Source organism: Quercus suber, unplaced genomic scaffold (genome assembly GCF_002906115.3).
Source record: "Quercus suber isolate HL8 unplaced genomic scaffold, Cork oak 2.0 scaffold_27, whole genome shotgun sequence".
NCBI lineage: Eukaryota > Viridiplantae > Streptophyta > Magnoliopsida > Fagales > Fagaceae > Quercus > Quercus suber.
In genome coordinates this window covers 169352-189858 of record NW_027069492.1, presented here as the reverse complement: position 1 = coordinate 189858, position 20507 = coordinate 169352, and the positions used below count along the sequence as shown (strand labels likewise).

Genomic DNA, 20507 nt, shown 5'->3' with positions numbered 1-20507 from the left:
CTTGGTTGGGATTTCAAACGGTGTTATTTGGTAAGTTTCAATTTTGAGTGAGACTTTTTGTGAAACATGTGGTGTACATGTTCTAAATGGGGATTAAAAGAATATTTTATAGCATGAATACACCCAAAAAAAAAAATTCCACACTACAATTGAACATTGACAAAAGTGAAGAAAAAACTTCAAAATGATCCATAATGAAAAACTTCAAATTTCACTGTCCCATTTTAGTTTGGGCTAACCATGCAACAGCTCGCTAAAAAGCAAAATCCATTTGCTTTTCAAAAGCAATTAAACATCTTCAAAATGGTGGAAAAAAATGGGGCTAGCTTTTTCAAATTACATTATATCATATACAGCAAATTTAATCAAACAATTAACAGGAACATAAATCTATAATATAAAGAGGAAAGAAAACCTTGAATTTGTTGTGCAATTGTTGGTCATTGGACTTGTAGGAAATTAGACGAATCTCATCTTGTAGTTTTTGAATTGTTCAAAATGGTTATTCAAATATCTATTTCTATCACCAAGAATGCCCATCATCAGAATTCCTCTACCTACCTAGATAAACAAATAAAACAATAGAAATTCTGTTTGTTTCAAAGTTTTTTACTTTGCCTCTATAGTTTTGATCAAAATTAAATCTTTTTTTTATCATGGCAAAAACAATTAGAAAATACCCAAAAAAATCAAAGAAAAACTGACATCCTGATATAGATAAGCAATGTTCACGCCATTAAACTAAACATAAAAACAATGGTAAACTTGAGATGAAATAATAATTAAACTAAACATAAAACCAAGCTTGACCATAACCCAAAAATTCAAATTAAATCCAAACACAAACAAATGACTTACAAAAACATTAACGGCATGCCAGCTCGTCTAATAAAAGGACAAGAAATATCATTACTGTCCTAAAAGATGAGCATCAAGTATAGTATAAACCTTAACTTGTATTATTCATTCAAGCCATCACCTTTTTTTGGGTGCAAAACTCCTTACACAAAACATAACAAAGTTATTAACAATGAAACAGAATAACAACTCTAAAATCCTAGATGGATTTTCTCGTGGCCAAGAATTGAAATTAATAAAACCCACTACGGGCTCCAAACCCATCAATCTAAGCTAATCATTCAAAAGAAACACTCCCAAACGAAACCCTAAATCATATTTAACAACCAAAAATGAAACCATAAATCATATTTAACAATCAAAAACAAAAATAAAAAATTTACTGGCAATGTTTGTGGAGAGAATTTGGTTTGATGGTAAAGTTTCAAAATCAAAAGAAGGAGAGAAGTTTATTGGGTGAGGGTAGTCTGTCGAGTTTACTGTCAAGTTTAATAAAAATAATTTTATTTTAAAAAATAATAATTACTGATGTGGAAAATTGTGGGAGTTTTAGAGCTAAAATAATTTATTTTTTATTTTAAAAAATAATAATTGCTGACGTGGAAAATTGTGAGAGTTTCAGAGGTTTTGGTTAAATATGTATATTTTAAAAAATAATAATCGCTGACGTGAAAAATTGTGAGAGCTTTAGAGACTTCGATTTTATCTATACTATTATTTAAGGGGTTTCCCTAATTTGAATTTCTCATTTTTTAGTTCAAAAACGCCCCTACACCCCTATATTTAAGTAGAGACAAAATCAAATAACAATTTAGTAAAAATACAACTCTAATTCCCACTAAAACATTACCTAAAAAATAAGACTACTCTCCTGTTAAGTTTTAAATTGCTTTATCCACTTATAAATTAGATTTTCAAAATAAAAATCTATACTACTATTTAAGGGGCTTTCCTATTTGGATTCCTCATTTTTTTAATTCAAAAATGCCTCTACACCCTTATATTTAAGTAGAGACAAAACCAAATGACAATTCGGTAAAAATGCAAGTCTAATTCCCACTAAAATATTGCCTAAAAAATAGGACCACTCTCCTATTAAATTTTAAGTTGCTTTATCCACTTATAAATTAGATTTTCAAAATAAAAATTATATATATATAATAAAAAAACACAGTTTTTTTTTTTTTTTTTTACTAACCAAAAAAAAAAAAGAGCCTCATCACACGCGCTAGTATATATATATATATAGATTATATAATTAGAGTACCACTATAGATGAATTGATTGGTTTTTACTTTTTATTACTATGTTAATAATTTATGATAAATAAGTATCTATAACCCATATTAATTTCAAAATGAATTGCCAAAGATTTTATAGTTGAATTGGTATATTCTCATGCACAAATTGCTTGGGTGGTCTAGAGAGAAAATAGTTGGAATAAATAAGATATTTTCCACCTATTAAAAAAAAAAGATTTTCTAAAATAACAGCTCTAACTGAACTCGGACTAGATGAGCCGGTGTGGTATAGAAGTCGCACCCAAACACGTAACAACCAAAAAGAATCCAGGCCTTTTAGTTTACGGCCGAAGGAAATGGAAAAAAATGGTAAATTTATAAAGGAAAATATGATTTAGGTTTTGTATAAACCCGCTGCCCCAAGAAACCATAATATTCTCCGGACTCTGTCCCTTTACACAAAGAACAAATCTCTCTCACCGATTCTTTATAAGACGAAAAATTCATTAACCGAGTTCAAACGACTCAGCGATTCGACTCGTCCATGGCTGTCCGTTTCAAATTCAGGAGTTCGCCGGACTTTGACTCCGTCGATATTGAAGGTCGACCTTCCATTTCGATTCGTGATCTGAAATCCAAGATCGTTCGTCACAAGAACCTCGATATCTGCCAAGACTTCGATCTCGTTTTCTCTGATGCCCTCACCGGTCAAGGTCATCTCTCTCTCTCTCTCTCTCTCACATAGCAATCTTTTCGAAATTTTGCAGAATTTGATTTAAGTTACTTATTTTTGAGAAATCAATCGCATGCTTAGAATAGTAAATTAAAAATATGTTCCAATTCAAAAATATCGAAGAGTATTCATTCATTTTTTTATTATATTAAAATCTATTGTTGTTAATTTGTTTGAATTTTAATTCAGAGTACTCTGATGAGAAGTTTCAAATTCCGAGTGGTTCGAGTGTGATAATCAAAAGAGTGCCTGCCGGATCAGCTCCTTCTAATATGTAAGTTTAACTTTAAATTTTTTTGGCAATTTTATATTGTAGCTGAGAAAATTTCAAATCTAATGTTTGTTTGGTGCTTCTTTTTACATGATATATTTTTTTTCCAGGGTGAACTTTAACACGATTGAGAATGTCCAGAACAAGCCCTCAAAGTTGGTTAATTCTACTCTTCCAATGGTATGTCAACAAATTTGCTTTCCATTGGAAGGCTTTTCAGTTACTCTGTCAACAAAAAGATTAGAATTACTTGCTTTATGATGATTGATGGATAAATGTTTTAGCTTCTTCTCCGCATATCTTGTAATTTGTGTTAAGAGATTTATTGATTCAAGAAAATTAATACTTGCATTTTCTAGAGAGAGAGAGAGAGAGAGAGAGAGAGAGAGAGAGAGGGAATTCACACCTCAATCTAAAACTCAAATCTTAAATTCTGAATTTTACAATCAACTCAACCCTTCACAACGCATGTCACGTCATCATCATCCATGTTTTGCGGTATACTCCTGCATTATTTATTTATCATATAGTTATTTTATTTCACATCAAATGCCATGGGTTCTATCACTCTATGTTAGAATCTTTTTAAGAAGCAAATAACACGAAGGTTTTAAGCTAGGGATTTTGGGATTGACTCAAGGACCTCCGGGCAGAGGCCAGAGAGTAAGTGCTGATGAAAGTCCAATTTGCACGTTTACGATGTCTTTTTATTTTTGGAAAGTGTATAGATGTCTAGGATGGGTTTTGTACTCTCTTTTATCTCAACATTTTAATCGCTTTGCTTGCTTATTTTACTTACCTATATGATTCTACATCTCAGTTGAACTTTTATATTTTGCAGAATGTTGAAGTGGATGACTTTGATGACTTTGGGATCGACTTGTATCCTGTGCCTGAGGCGACCTTTTCTGGAGAGGACCTTGATACTGACAAGAATGTATGCACTGTAGGTGATCAGAGAAATGATGCTCTTACAAGGTATACCTTTTTTGTGGAACTTTTAATTATGTGGGATTGTTGTAGTTGGGTCAAACTTATGGTTAATTCTTGGATTATTCGCCCACACGCCCCAACCCCCCCCCCCAAAAAAAAAATTCATAATTGATTCTTATGTGTATTCAGATGCTTGAAGCCATCTACGGAAGGATGTCAAAGACATGAAGGAAGTGACCTCAGTGAAGCTATTCCTAGGGGTATGTAATGTGTCCAAATGTATAATAAAAATCTTCAAGATGCAGCTTGATGCTTACCATGCTTAAATTTAAATGGCAGATCCTGCACATTGTGGAGCTGAAGGGAATATGCCCCAGAAAAAGTCAATACTTAAAGTTGAAGAAGATAAAAATTTAGAAAGGTAGGATCTGTACTTAGTCATATCCTTATTAGTTCATTTGGTTTCAAATATCTGATTCTTTTTACTCATTGGAATTATGAAGGGTGATTGATGCCAATCCTCCGGCCATGCAAAACGCCTACTTGCCATCAGAGCTGAAGTGCTCTCTCTGTGATTCATTTTTCAAGGAGGCTGTGATGATACCTTGCTGCCAGCATAGTTTTTGTCAGAAATGTAAGTTTTTTTTTTGGTTATGTACGTGTTATAATTGCTTAAATCGAATTGTTCTTTCTTTATTTTAAGTTGTATGTTTCTTTTGAAATGTATAGACCGAAGCACAGAGCTTATGCATTTTTTATCAACTGCCTAAAGTAAATAACAAAATGATTTGAGCCTAGTGAGAAACTTATGTTTCTTCCTTTACAAAATTCTACAGGCAACCTCAATTTTTGAGAGGCCTTTATAATCCTCAGTTGTTTTCTTTTTGTATCTGACATATTTGTATCTTGTTTGTGGATTTTTGGTACAGGCATTCGTCTAGTGCTGCTTGAGAAACGAAGGTGTCCTAAGTGTCTTTCTACCAGATGCAGAGTAGAAGATCTACTACCAAATGTATCTCTTAGGCAAGCAATTGAACATTTCCTTGAGTCTCAAATTTTAAACACTGGTTCAGGCACTGCCTTTTGTCAATATGCTCCAGGTAGGAAAATTAGTTATACAAGTTTTCTTTCTTACACCTACTAAATTCTAGTGAATAACTAGTTATTAATCCAAAAGCAGACGGTGAATCTGGAATTCAAGCAAAAGATGTCTCTTGTGGTGTGACTATCCTTCAAAGAGAGCCAGAGCCCTACTCTCCCACTGCAACAGGGAGGGGATCCAATCAAATTATGTTAGAATCTGCTTATGACTTACAGATAAAAAATAATTCATCCATGGGTGGCATTGGTATCAATCATTTGGGTGTGAAGAATCCTTTGAAAGCACCACCCATGTCGCACAAGATAAACAAAATGAATGGAGAACGACATGGCTCTTGTCATCCTGTGGACATCAAAAGTAGACCCGAGGACTTGGCTGCTTTTGATGATTTTCAAGGGGAAAGCCTGGGCATGCACGAGGAAGGTATGATCTTATCAAAATTCTGTGACCTCATTCTTTGGCGAATTCTCTAATTATGATATTCCCACTGTTAATAATATGTTTGAGCTGCATTCTGAATGACTGTTACCAGCTTATAGTTCCTTATGATATTTATTGTTTGCATGTATTTATTTCTACTCTGGGACTGCTCTGCTGCTCTAATTTTTCTATTTCTGATGTTACCACAGCTGAATCCAGTCTGAAGAAAAAGAAGGGATTTTGGGTTAATAATGCTGCAGGTAGAATTTACATCTACGGTGTTTTTGTAGCCTCACTGGAAACCTCTTTAAGATTCCATCTCCAATATATTTTTTTTCCATTCTGATGCATATGGTAAAATTGCAGGTGGAGATAAGCCTTTTATGGAGTCTGGAAGATACAGAAAGGTACTAGCTTTCACAAAAAACTTGCATTCATTATATGTTACCAAGTGAAAATCTTTTTAGTTTCTCAACAACTACGCACAATTAAATCCTTTCATTCTATGGGGGCATAATTGGCTTCCTTATGGACTAAGAATTTGGGATGACCAGCTTGGGGTTCTGAATAGGAGTGTTACTTAAGTATCTGATTCCTGACCTTGAGAATATTTTGGTGGGTTTTTGTGAAGTTTAAAATGTTGTGCTCATGAACCTTTGTTTTTGGTCCATCAACTCTGATTCTACTTATATGAGTGTACCAACATTTTCATCTCGAAGTCATGTTGTATTTGTCTATGCCATATTGTGTTGGCATTTTCTTTGTATTTTTCTCTGTTTATTTATTTTTTGGGTCCATTCCCTTGTTGCAATTAGCATGCCAACTTTTTCAGTCCATCTAATCTGACCCTTCTTATAAGATTTTACCAACGCTTTCAAATAAAAGTCTTTTGCATTTGTTTAAGCCAAATTGTGTTGCTGTTTTCATTTTGTGTTTCTTTTTTTTTTTTTGGGGGGGGGGGGGTGGCCATTTGTTGTTTCAATTCGTGTGCCAACTTTTTTTTGGTACTTTGGCTCAAATTGGTGGCCAACATCAACTTATCACATGCTATGAACTTATAAAAACAATACTACTCATCATGTGATATGATTCCCTGTAATGATTCTAAAGTTGAGATTTGCATAGCATCAAAATTCCTCCCCATTGGGATTATTACCAAGCTATAACAACAATAGCAACAACCAAGCCTCAGTCCCCAAATCTTGGAGTCGGCTTTGGATCCTTAGGACCTCAACTACATGTATTCTTTTCTGTCATTCTATTTTATTCATAGTAATGCTCTTTGTTACCTTCTTAATTGAAATGCTTTTTTTTAGGTTGTCCTTTACCTTTTTTCATTTCCTCGAATTGAATCAACCTACACTTCGTCACTGGTGCATTAATTGCTCTCTTCAGCACCTGATCATACCATCTTATGTGACTCTCCCTCATCTTTTCATCAATAGGAGTCACCCCTATCTTAATGCAACTTTCCTCATTTCATATCCTATTTTTCCATCTCATTAAACTTATCCACCTTAACATTCAGATTTCAACTACACTCATTTTATTAATATATTGTTTCTTAACTGCCAAACATACAGTACCACAGAGTATAGTTGGTCTTTTAGCTACCTTATAAAATTTTTCTTCAACTTAACATGTGCAATCACACAATTCTCTTAATGCACCTCTCCACTTCATCACTTAGGCCAAATGTATTATTTTTCACCATTCTTTTCTATCTGAAATCATACTCTCTGTTGCTTTCTCAATTGACATGTCATTTTTTTTTTTTAACTATTAGCCAAAAAAAAAAGACGTCATTTTTTACTACTTTTGTTCCCCCCACCCCCCCCCCCCCCACCTTTTTTTGTTCCCTCAACTTAAATCAACTTAGTCTTTATCATTGGTGCATTAATCAGTCTCTTCTGAACATGATCAAACCATTTTAAGCAACTCTCCTGCAACAAAGGTTTTATTTTTCTGTTTTCAATTTTGAACTGATCCAAGCAACAATGTTGGAATCAGGGGGACCGTACCTGTTTCATGTGTGGTTCACCAGACCATTTCATACGGGACTGTCCAGATGCTTCAAGTCCACATCCTTTGCTTCAGAGAGGTATGGTCTTGATATACTTTTACATTCCCCTAAGAATCTGTATTGCCAAAGTATGTCTGAGATATTAACCTTCTTTTGTGATTCAGGAAGTGCTATGTTTCCAGGAGTCATTCAGGGTTATGTACCACCATATTGGAATGGAACTTCCTTCCCCCATATCAGGCCCTTTGGGAACATATATGGCAATGCTGGGATGATGCCCTTCAATGCAGCCATGGTCCCAGCAGCCCCTTATGCCGTACCTAATTATATGCCATCTATGTATGGTGGCTTTCCTTCATACAGGCAAGTTCAATTTATATTTTGTTGAATGCTGTTTGCAATGTACTGGTTCTGATCAATGTCTTTGCATGAAAAATTCTGGTTGATTCATTAGATCATTTAAAATTTGACACTGAATCATTTTGCAGTGGATATATGCCGATGGGAGGTGTGGCACCTCCACGGGGGCCAATTGAAGAACTACGTCAAAGTAATCAAGACTTTGTGGATTTTCAAAATTTTGAAAAGAGACGGAAGATCTCAAATGAGAATATGAGGAGGTAATACTTTAATAATATTAGGCTATAATTTTTGGATAGAAGGCATTTATTGACATTTTGCTCCTTGGCTATGTGATTGTTTTCTTTGCTTTCCCTTTTTTTTTTTTTTTGGTGGTTATTTATTTGGAATTAGCTTCCTTCTTATTGTTATTACTTTTTTTGTCCATTTCAATATTCTTTAACCAACATTTTCGCGACCTGCTATCAGGCTGCAAATAGGGATGGGCTGTAAGGATCATCTCTCACGCTCCATGCCCAGATAAACTAAAGTTTTTCTATTAATTGATAGCTAATAAACCTGGGTGGAAATTTGAAGATATAAGTTTGGGCGTAAACTCCCTCTCTGTCTCTCAATTTATTAAACACAAAAACTTATGCATGGAAGACACAGACAGAATTTCTTACCTGTAAATGTTTTTCTGCAATAAAAGAGATGTTTTAAGCTTTTGTCTTATTTATTATCTTTAGGATAGATCCTGTTGGCATTGATCCTTAATATATATATTTGTTCTAATTTTTATTGCTATTTCTTTGCTCAACAGAGAACTATCTCGTGATGATTATGTAAATGATGATTTTAGTAAGAGGGGTCCCTATAATGAGACAGAAAGATCACATGACCGTAAATCTTCTTTAAACAGGGAAAGGAGTGTCAGTTACTCTGAGGACAGCTTCACTCAGAGGTCACAGAAGAAACATCAGCATGATAATTATGTACATGATAACAACTTGGTTGATGAAAGATGTGAGAAGGGATCTCATCCCTCAATTGCTGTTAGGGATCTGAGGTCACATCATCACACAGAGAGATCAAGTTCAGAAGTAGAAGATATGCCCAGTAGCCCAAAGTGGCATAGTAAAAAGAGGCGTGTACACCACCATACAAGCTCCGAGAAGCACAGTGAAAGAAGGGATAAATGCGGAAGTGATTCTAGTCGGAGTCACCATCAAACTTACAAAGAAAAAGAGGTTGAAAGGAAGAGAAATAGATCTGACATCAAACGACAAAATCACAAACGTCACAGCCATGCAGAATCTGGTTTGGACCAAAGTCTTTCTAGCGATCGCAGAAAGCAACGGAAGGAGACCAGTCACACCTCCAGACGCTCGCACAAGAGTACTGACGATCTCAGTCATGACAGGTGGCAGATGGTTAGTGGATCCGATGAGGATGGAGGAGAAGACTACCATTCTTATAAACGGAAAAGAGGTCATTAAAAAGATGCAGCAGGCCTGACTGAGGTAAACGTGTATATGGTGTCGCATATCTCAACTTAGGTGATCAATCTGTTACTCTCCCTCATTTCAGTTAGATATTGTACTAACTTGATTCATTATTAGTTTTGTTCTGTCACCCTTTATATGTTTAGAAGTGTTGGATTTAGCGCACAAGTTTTCATGAACACATATAGGCATGTTATGATCTAATTTCAATTTCTGTTGGTTTTGTTGATACAGATTTAGTGAGTGTTCGGCTTTTAAACTGTAACTATTTGTTACTATCTGCCAACTAACCCTCTTCACTTTTATAGCTTGAGGTGTGGATGCTAGCAAACTAAAGTTTTAATCAGAGCAGCATCGGTAAAATTTAATATAGGGTTTGGATGCTTTATGACGTGCCCAAACTTCTATCTGCAGAGATTGTTGCAGCTGGTAAAGGTATGTTTTCCTTTCATAAATTCCAAAAAAGGGGGGTGAAAAAAAAAGGCCTTTCAATGATCAGTTCCCTTGAATCTTGGTGCATTGAATTCCTTCCTCAGCTTAAGTTGGATTTGACTATAGCTTGTCACATAGGTATGCAAAACCCCCCGCCCATGTATTTCCCTCTCACCCAGAAACATAAAAGGAAAAAGAAACAATACTGAGAGTCGATAGTGATATATGTGTGGCTTCCGACCTTGGTTTCATTCCAGACTGTTTTAACATATGACGTAATCAACATTCAGGTGTCATTGTTGATTTTCTTGCCTAGCATCATTATATTCTTGTTGGATCGTATACTTATACATTTGAGAGTTTGAAGAGAAGAAATGAAAGGACAAGGGGAAAGAGGGAGAGGAGAAAAAGGGAACTACTATTCACTTCTTTATTGAGATGCTTTCAAAAGTAAATGATAGGAGAGTAGATGTTCCGCCCTTTGGTTGTAGAGTGGAAAAGAGACGAAAAGATTAGAAGTATTTGACATTTTTAGAGAGATAAGTGCTAAGGGTTGATCTGGGTTATTAGTATTTATAACAAACTGTTAAGGGTAATATGTAAATTGTAAATAAAAAAAGATTAAATTTGATATTCTCTCCTTCCAAATTCCCTGAATCTGAAGAATTGAAAAAACAAATTTTTAGGGGAGAAATTATTCTGTGCACACTGTATTATACCTAAGTACCTAACCTCACATAAGGGTGGGTCTTATGTGTGGGACTTACAGGTGAGATCCATATTTATGTAAGATGTTGTAATTCATTGGGTGCTCTGTATAATTTCACCTTTGAGGAGGTATGTCTACCAAATTCCCTAAAATCTTCTCACTTTTCCAATAAAAATCCCATCTCCTCCCTCTCCTCTCCCCCCATTCAAACCTACTTATGTAAGAAAAATAAATAAATGAGTGGTTTCTCCAATGCTCCATTTGCAAATCTTAGTTTTCATTTCCCTTGTGATTGGCTTGGAAGCGGGAGCCAATTACCCACCTGAGATAATGTTCAAGATATTCTTGACCTTTGCTTTCATCAGCTTACTTCCCTGGAGAGAGTATGTTTAGCCGTTTGCTACTTAATAAGACAACCCAAATTTAGACTTATTCTTTTGTCAAACCTAGTTGAGTTTCGATACCTGTTAGACAGAAATTCTGAAAAGGGTTTATTGTTGGACGTGTTAATCCTGAAGTGGATCACCCTAATGCAAAATGGAGGGGAGAAAGGATCATGACCGAAGATTTGGACATTTTAATCATTGGGGGATCGGATCAGCTATCTCTGTAGTATATTTCTGAGCTTGAGGCGATCACAAAATGTTCTTAGCTTTTTAAATATATACATATATATTAGTAACAAGGACAGGGAGAGCAGTTGGGGCCTGGGGGGTGGGTGGGGTGGGGTGGGGTGCAGCTTGTTGTGGAGTCTACCTGTGGCAGTGGTGTTTAAAGAAAAGATTCGAAGATGTTAAAATTTAATTCAATGAGAGGCTCCTCAACGTTCATTCTCAACCTACCTTAGTTGAGATGCATTATTCAAACCAGATCGGTTTGGGATTAGCTGGCCGTTTCAAAGTTATAAATGTCATTCTGGAGGTTGTTTCACCTAGGGGAATAATAAGTTTCAGTGTAAGTATTGATTGGCCTTGAAATATATGTGTATATATTTTACATGGCATATTATTAAGAAAAAACTCATATCATCTTAATTTTATATATGTAGTTAAAAAAAAATATTACCAAAAAAATGTATAGTTTTGTATTAACCAAAACAAATAAAATAGGCCGAAACAATCGTACAAGCTAAAACAACCTGGTATTTAAACTAGTATTTTTCATGAAGTGTACTAAATTATTGGCCTAACTGTACGGTATTAAGAACTAGAACCGGTTATTTTTATCACATTTTTCTTATCTTATATATAAAGGATTCAGAAAGTTAGTTATTGTCTTTTTGATTTCTAAAAATACTTTTAATTTAATTAACTTATTTTTATTCTTAAAAACAAAAATGAGGATAAAACTGTAAATTGACAAAAATTAAAAACAAAAAATCTTCCAATGTTTATAAAACTATCCCATGTACTATGAAACTTCTCATTGCCTTGTCTACGCAATTAAAACTACCCAATGTTCTTAAAAATATACTACCCCATCTTCTTTTAAAAAATATATATATATATATATATCCCAAGTTCCTATTAAAAAAAAAAAGAACTTCATTACACGCACGAGACGTTTAATGAGGCTAGTTTACTTTAAAATATTTTTTTCCCGTTTGGAACAAATATGCTACAACCGTCTTTCAGAGTGTAAAAAATTAAAAAAAAAAAAAAATCATTTTGTCTAATAACGTTGTTCAAAAGTTGTCGACCTGANGGAGGTATGTCTACCAAATTCCCTAAAATCTTCTCACTTTTCCAATAAAAATCCCATCTCCTCCCTCTCCTCTCCCCCCATTCAAACCTACTTATGTAAGAAAAATAAATAAATGAGTGGTTTCTCCAATGCTCCATTTGCAAATCTTAGTTTTCATTTCCCTTGTGATTGGCTTGGAAGCGGGAGCCAATTACCCACCTGAGATAATGTTCAAGATATTCTTGACCTTTGCTTTCATCAGCTTACTTCCCTGGAGAGAGTATGTTTAGCCGTTTGCTACTTAATAAGACAACCCAAATTTAGACTTATTCTTTTGTCAAACCTAGTTGAGTTTCGATACCTGTTAGACAGAAATTCTGAAAAGGGTTTATTGTTGGACGTGTTAATCCTGAAGTGGATCACCCTAATGCAAAATGGAGGGGAGAAAGGATCATGACCGAAGATTTGGACATTTTAATCATTGGGGGATCGGATCAGCTATCTCTGTAGTATATTTCTGAGCTTGAGGCGATCACAAAATGTTCTTAGCTTTTTAAATATATACATATATATTAGTAACAAGGACAGGGAGAGCAGTTGGGGCCTGGGGGGTGGGTGGGGTGGGGTGGGGTGCAGCTTGTTGTGGAGTCTACCTGTGGCAGTGGTGTTTAAAGAAAAGATTCGAAGATGTTAAAATTTAATTCAATGAGAGGCTCCTCAACGTTCATTCTCAACCTACCTTAGTTGAGATGCATTATTCAAACCAGATCGGTTTGGGATTAGCTGGCCGTTTCAAAGTTATAAATGTCATTCTGGAGGTTGTTTCACCTAGGGGAATAATAAGTTTCAGTGTAAGTATTGATTGGCCTTGAAATATATGTGTATATATTTTACATGGCATATTATTAAGAAAAAACTCATATCATCTTAATTTTATATATGTAGTTAAAAAAAAATATTACCAAAAAAATGTATAGTTTTGTATTAACCAAAACAAATAAAATAGGCCGAAACAATCGTACAAGCTAAAACAACCTGGTATTTAAACTAGTATTTTTCATGAAGTGTACTAAATTATTGGCCTAACTGTACGGTATTAAGAACTAGAACCGGTTATTTTTATCACATTTTTCTTATCTTATATATAAAGGATTCAGAAAGTTAGTTATTGTCTTTTTGATTTCTAAAAATACTTTTAATTTAATTAACTTATTTTTATTCTTAAAAACAAAAATGAGGATAAAACTGTAAATTGACAAAAATTAAAAACAAAAAATCTTCCAATGTTTATAAAACTATCCCATGTACTATGAAACTTCTCATTGCCTTGTCTACGCAATTAAAACTACCCAATGTTCTTAAAAATATACTACCCCATCTTCTTTTAAAATATATATATATATATATATATCCCAAGTTCCTATTAAAAAAAAAAAGAACTTCATTACACGCACGAGACGTTTAATGAGGCTAGTTTACTTTAAAATATTTTTTTCCCGTTTGGAACAAATATGCTACAACCGTCTTTCAGAGTGTAAAAAATTAAAAAAAAAAAAAAATCATTTTGTCTAATAACGTTGTTCAAAAGTTGTCGACCTGAGTCCAAAAAATTATGGACCTGAGAAATGTGGTCCTGTAACGGTGGACAAAATGCCAATTATGCTGGATGGTCGACTGTGTGGCTTTAGTGGGCTAAGTCCGCCCTTTTACTTTTACTTTCCCTCACCAACCCCCCGGTGCACGCACACACCCACCCTCCTCTCTCTCTCTCTCTATTTTTATTATTATTATTATTATTTTATATATATGTGTGTGTGCGTAAAATGACAGATTTCCCCTCATTTATTTTAGGTAGATAATGAAGGAAGGGTGGTTTGAATCACATGCATAAAAATATCACAAAATATGTCATTATTATTAAACTAGCACTTGTCTTATGGCAGATTTTTAATTGAGGATAAAAGCAACGGTTATTTGGGCATTAATTATAAAAGTGTTAGTCATATCAGTCAATAAAATATTAGTAAGGGTTGAAACATAGTATATTGAGTAAATATATTGTTGGTTGTGAACTTCTGTCAATAGCTTAACAGTAGAGCATAGCCTTGCCAAGGTTGAGGTTGAGGGTTCAAGTCCCCCTTTTGCTACTGGCTTTGTCGTTTAGTGGTAATGAGTGGTGTGCATAAGCCCCTTTAAATCTATTGTAACCTTAAGAGGTTGTTCTAGTAGTTCTTACGGCTTCATGAGATCTATGAAGTTTTGAATTCAACGCTCTTAACTAGCATCTTGGGTTTACTCTAAAGGATTCTTCACTATAATTACTTGTGTGTGTGAGACGGGTCATTACATACACCAAAGGGGAAAATCAAGTGCTTGAAAAGTTAAGTAATCTATTTTGGGTTTGGGTGACTAGGGGGACTCTTTGAAATTAGGAGTTACACTTTGTTTGCTTCAATGTTTAATGTTTTCTTAAAAATGAATCATTTTCTAAAAAGTATATTTTATAAAAGTATCTCATTTTTCTATATTTGGTAGTCATCTTAAATGACTTAGGAAATAATCTTCTAACCTCATTTATTTAGCTTATTGTGAGAGATGTTTTTTTTTCCCCAACCAAAAAAAAAAAAAAAGGTGGAAAAAAATCTCTAAAAAATAAATCATATTTTTTTATGCTAACCAAAGATAGTTTCTTTAACTTCTTTTTTTCTTCTAATGGTATCAAACATTGGAAAATACATAAAACTATCTTCACACAATGTTTTCTATCGAAACAAATGGTGTGCATGTAAAATATATCTTCTCCCATTGTATTGAATAATTTCACATGTTAATTCATGTGGAAAATAAATAGACTTATTCGTTATAACCCTATCTTCTTAATTGGGGGGTCATTTTATAATTAAAAAGACCTTTTAAGGTCACTCATTAGTTCAATGGACTTAAAAAATGTGTTTTAAATTCGGAGGTTCCAACTGTTATCCATTATGCCATGGGTCCATGAGATTTTTGGAGTGTATCATGGGCTAGAAGTGGAATAGCTTGGCCAAAAGTTAAGGCACTAATTCTATATATGCATGGAGGAGGTTTTTTATAATTAAAATAACCTTTCGAGGGCACCTGTGAATTTAATGTACTTAAAAGATGTGCTTTAAATTCAAAGGTCTTCAAGTTTTATCCGTCATGCTATGGGCACATAGGATTTTTGGAGTGTCTCATGGGTTGGAAGCAGAATAGGCCAAAAGTTAAGACACTACATCCTTATATATATATATATATATAAGCCTTTTTATTTTTATATTCATCTATTAGTTTTTTTTTTTTTTGGGTTTATTTTTTTGTTTTGTTTTTTGATTTTTGGTGGGATTAAGTAATCTCTAATTCAACCATTGTTAAGGTCATTTTGTCAAGCTTAATAAAAACATGTTTGAATTTTTATTCAATTATTTAAGCTCATTATTATGAAAATTCCATTGACAAGGTGGAAGGCAATATGGATAGGGAGAAGCATTTAAGCCAAAGCGATCACTAAATAAGAACTTTGTACTTGTAGAGTGACCATAAGGTGTGCAGTGATATTTAAGCTCATTCTTTAATAATTGATTACTGTTTACACTATTAACTCTAATATTTAAATTTATTAAAACTAAGTCTCAAAATGCCAGAATAAATCAAACTAACAATTTTAAATAAAATTTCAAAATCCAAAATAAATCAAACTAGCAAATTTAAGAGCCTTTTTGGTTGTTGAAAATTATTTTCTCTTTAAATTCTATTTTAGTATAATCTAAGTATATATGTGTAAGAGTTTCCTTCTTGGAGACTTGAATCTTAGCCATTTCCTCTACACCAAACAAGAACTTTATACTTGTGCAGTGATAATAGGATGTGCAGTGATATTTAAGCTCATTCTTTAATAACTGATTATTGTTTACACCATAAACTCTAATATTTAAATTTATTAAAACTAAGTCTCAAAATGCCAAAAAGTCCAATATAATGAATTTGTAGAGAGTGGGTTGGAAATTTGGGCTTTAATGAGTTGGACAACAATTAAAATGGAACACATGGCACATGCTTAAGTTGATAATTATGATGTATTCCCCACATAAATTTAGACACGTGCAAAATTTGATTATAATTTCAAATTCTAATTCAACTTTCTCTAAGTATTACCTATTAATATATATATATATATAGATGACTTATAAATTTGAATTTTTTTTTTTAATGTTTCTTATGGTTTGTTATATTAGACTCCTCATTTTTTACACTAAATTAATTAATTTAGCACAAAAATTTAAAATTTTAGATTAAATGAGACATATGACGCAAAATTAAACTCTAATTGAAATTTAAATTTTACATTAAATTAACTCACTTGGCACAAAATTCTAAATTTAGATTATATGAGATATGTGACGCAAAATTAGACCCTAAATTGTTATTACTAGTCAAAAAGTAATGTAAAATAAAAACCTTTATAGCTGGTCAAAAAGTAATGTAAAATTCACTTAAAAAGCTTGTGAAAAGCAATGTAAAAAGAACTTTATAATGAATGGGTCACAATATTCACCAAAAAGAAAAAAAAAAAAAAAAAAACTGGTCACAAAGCAATATTATAAGAAGTTGTTTGTCCTCTTTTACGCTCTAATGAAGGTTTCTGGGAAATTTTCTACATACGTGTGATCTGTAATCTACTCCTAAAACGTTAAACGAAGGGTTGGAAATTTCGTACACCATGCCAGACTTGTTTGTCCTGTTTCTCTTAGAGTGCTTGGTAGGGCAAAGAATTAGTTGGAAATTTCCATAACTACACTATTCTCCTCAAAAGTTATGCCAGTCTACTCTCTTTCTCTCTTTGAATTAACACAATACAATGTTTTGCAGAGGACTGAGATTCTTTGACATTAATATTGTTTGATGGAAAAAAGAAGAGATTCAGGTTAGAATTCTTACAAACTCATCATATATATTTATATTGAGTGTGAATTTTGAAAATCTAATTGTTAGATCACATGTTATAATTACTATGTCATCAAATAAATGTTATAATTTCAAATTTTTGTAATCTAAAGTTGTATATAAAAAATAAGTTAATTGATCAAATAGTAAATAATATCCGATTTGAACAAAATTTGATATACATGTTAAGGACATAAAGAACATAAAATTCAAATAATTAGATTTTTAAAATTTACCTCCAAAAAAGAAATATACAATAAGTTTGGAGAAGAGTTTTTTTTTTTTTTTTAATTTTTTTTTTTAAGAATAAGCGGCAGAGTACACTGTCACAACATTAATGCAACTCCATTGAAATTGGCAGATTGTACTGGCACAAATTAAAATTTACACTGTTTCACATCACTACAAATTAAAACTTAACAGTTTCGGAATTCTGCTATATGTCCTGGTCACGTACCAAAAGATGCAAGAGCAATTACATGAAAAAGGAAAAAAGAAAAAGAAAAAGAAGGCAATAGATTTAGTACGTAGTTTTTCAAAACCCCCCTCAGCTTTTACTCTGTACAAGAGCATTAGCATTTTCAAGTTATGACTTATTTATATTCAATAGAATATTTAGCCTTCTTAAAAATACTCCTAAATAAATGAGTGTTTGAATATGTAATTAAATGAGAAAGATCTCGAAATTTACATTTTTCCCTGCTCTTATAACATATATATAAATATATATATATATATACACACACACATAATATTATAATCTTGTCTCTTTAAAACATATTTTTACACATAATTACCAAATTTTTATATATAAAATCTTTAAAAGGAAAGATAAAAAAATAAATGGGAAATTCGAGATTGTCCTTTTTGTTGCCACATCGTATTTTGAAATTAGAGAATACAAAACAAAAAAATTAATTTTTTAAATCAATTTTTTTTTCCACTTTTTTTTTGTTGTTGTATCTTTCTTTTCAAAATTACACACACATATATATGAACAATAAAATGTTACATTTTAACAATAAGTTTATTTTAAGTTGTGGTATGTCCTCATATGATATATCGTATTTTTATTTTATTTTATCTATATGCAACTGACACCTCAAAAATTATAAAAATATTATGATAATACTAAAAATGTTATAACTTTTCACAATAAATTTATTTTCAATTATAATTAGTTTCAGTATAATAGTTTATTATTTTATTTTATTTTATAAAAAATAAATACCTCATTAATTATGGAAATATTATGATAAAAATGTTCTCAAACGTGACAAGGTTCCCACGACATCGGTTTCGGTTCCATGAAACTTGGTAGAGCCATTGACTGTATTGTTGGAATCCAACAAGCTTGTCAACTTTGGAAGACGCAAGTGCTCACCTAACCCTCACCAAGAATAGGATTGCATTAAAATCTAATTAAGAAGTCTGAATACATGAACATCATGCCTATCATAACAAATGCATGGTCCCTATCCTATTATAATAAATATGCATCCCCATGTGGCCTGTCTAGAAAATTACGATGAAATGGTAAATGTATTTATGGGTCTTGTTAACGTACTGCTATGCAGCACTGGTATAAAATTACATTAAAATACTAATGTTTTTGGGAGTAGGAAACTTTATAAAGATGGTTGTGGTTAACTTCCTCCTAGACTCATCTTCTTGTTGTACTATAAAGACTGTTTCTTTTCCTTTTCCTCTTTTTAATAATATAATATAATTGAAGCTAATTCTTCAAAATGCGTAGCACAAGGTTCAAGTTATATATAGGTCATAAAGAATAGCAAGAAAACTATTTAAAATAAAATTATAAATATTCGTGCATCGCGTGAGATATCATCTAATTTATATTTATATTATTACTAAAAGTTGAAGCGTAGTATTTATTGCTACTGAGCTCCTGCTGCGCCACTTTATCACCACATCATTCGCCACATAATTATTGTTTTTTCATTCCTTTTTTTTTACAAAAAAAATATATATAAAATAGATTATTGACTTTACATATTCATCTTTGTTGTGTTTTAACACTTATATATATTTCCTTTTTATTTCCAATTTTCCTATAATTTTTTTTTACATTCACTTATTTTTTAAATATTTACACTTTCTTCAACCTTTCTTTTTTCCTTACATTTTCATCTCCTCACTACCCTCTACTTTAATATCACTACTCATCTTTCCCTTTATTTTGCTTTATTTATCTCTTCTTATTCACTCCCTTCTATCGTAATTTTAGAATTCAAAAAAGTGATTTACCTTTTATTTTTACATTCAAACCATAAAAGATATTTTTTCCTTTTCATCTCTTTTTTTCCTTTTTTTTTTAATCACTTTTCCACTTCTTTTTCCTTCCTTTAAAAACAGGTTAATTTTTAAAGAGTAATTATAAATTTGACTCCCTCTTCACAAATATTTGTATCACGCTTGAACTAAACCTCTTGGCTCCCATCACAGATTCACAATACAAAATTGTGAGAGCATGTATATGAAAATTTCAGTGAAATTTAGGATGTGTCTACTAGAATTTTTCTTGAAAGAGAGGGAAAGAAAGAACAAGCACAACTTTGGAGGTTTACGCACACGTAAGAAATTTCCAACCCTTCTTCTCAACGTGTGAGCCTACCCCATATGAGAGCTCAGAGTAATCTACACAATAATTTTCCTTCAGCTAACGGAACAATTATGTATGAATCTCAACATCCAAAAACATTGTGCTAATTCAAAGAGAGAGAGATAGAGTGGGAAGCCGAGCACAACCTTTTGAGGAGCAAATTGTTAGGATGATGCTACATAACGTGAAAGTTTCTAACCCGAATCTCTTATTTTTTCCACCAAACAATGTTTAATGTCAGAGGAATCTCAGTCCTCCGCGATACATGTGTGTTGTGTTAATTCAAAGAGAGAAAGAGAGCATACTAGCACAACTTTTGAGGAGAACAATGTAGTTGTGGAAATTTCCAACTGATTCTTTGCCCTGCCAAGTACTCTGAGAGAAGGAGAGGACACACAAGTTTGGCATGGTTGTACAAAATTTCCAACCCTTCATTTGACGTGTTAGGGGTAGATTGCAAATCACAGCGGCATATAAAAAATTTCCCAAAAACCTTCCTTAAGAGCATAAAGAGGACAAACAACTTCTTATCATATTGCTTTGTGACCAGTTTTTTTTTCTTTGCCTGAATATTGTGACCCATTCATTTAAAGTTCTTTTTACATTGCTTTTCACAAGCTTCTTAAGTGAATTTTACATTACTTTTTTTGACAGTTATAAAGGTTTTTATTTA

The 20507-nt window shown here is 32.7% G+C and overlaps 1 protein-coding gene across 4 annotated transcripts; it reads left to right on the top strand.

Moving 5' to 3' along the window:
* Positions 1-2398: 2398 nt before the first annotated feature.
* LOC112011825 (E3 ubiquitin ligase PARAQUAT TOLERANCE 3) lies at positions 2399-11607 on the top strand. Of its 4 annotated transcripts, none has more exons than XR_010627071.1 (16): positions 2400-2812; positions 3022-3106; positions 3214-3283; positions 3945-4081; positions 4226-4296; positions 4376-4457; positions 4540-4670; positions 4966-5136; positions 5217-5561; positions 5768-5818; positions 5925-5965; positions 7569-7659; positions 7746-7944; positions 8070-8201; positions 8744-9479; positions 9734-11607. XR_010627071.1 is itself a non-coding variant. In XM_065768648.1 (16 exons), the coding sequence occupies exons 1-15, from the start codon at positions 2644-2646 to the stop codon at positions 9417-9419; spliced, it is 2451 nt and encodes an 816-aa protein (XP_065624720.1). In that variant the 5' UTR covers positions 2400-2643; the 3' UTR covers positions 9420-9443; positions 9734-11607. The 4 variants fall into 4 exon arrangements, 3 of the variants coding, with proteins under 3 accessions (XP_023899930.1, XP_065624720.1, XP_023899929.1); XM_065768648.1 differs by having other exon boundaries at positions 8744-9443; XM_024044162.2 differs by lacking the exon at positions 9734-11607 and having other exon boundaries at positions 2399-2812; positions 8843-9658.
* Positions 11608-20507: the final 8900 nt, after the last annotated feature.

Bases quoted from the DNA above. Each gene is read 5' to 3' on its own strand.
- LOC112011825 (XM_065768648.1), top strand. From the start codon at position 2,644: ATGGCTGTCCGTTTCAAATTCAGGAGTTCGCCGGACTTTGACTCCGTC. The intron at 4,458-4,539 runs GTAGGATCTGTA...GGAATTATGAAG, and splicing joins GAAGATAAAAATTTAGAAAG to GGTGATTGATGCCAATCCTC. The intron at 5,966-7,568 runs GTACTAGCTTTC...TGTTGGAATCAG, and splicing joins AGTCTGGAAGATACAGAAAG to GGGGACCGTACCTGTTTCAT.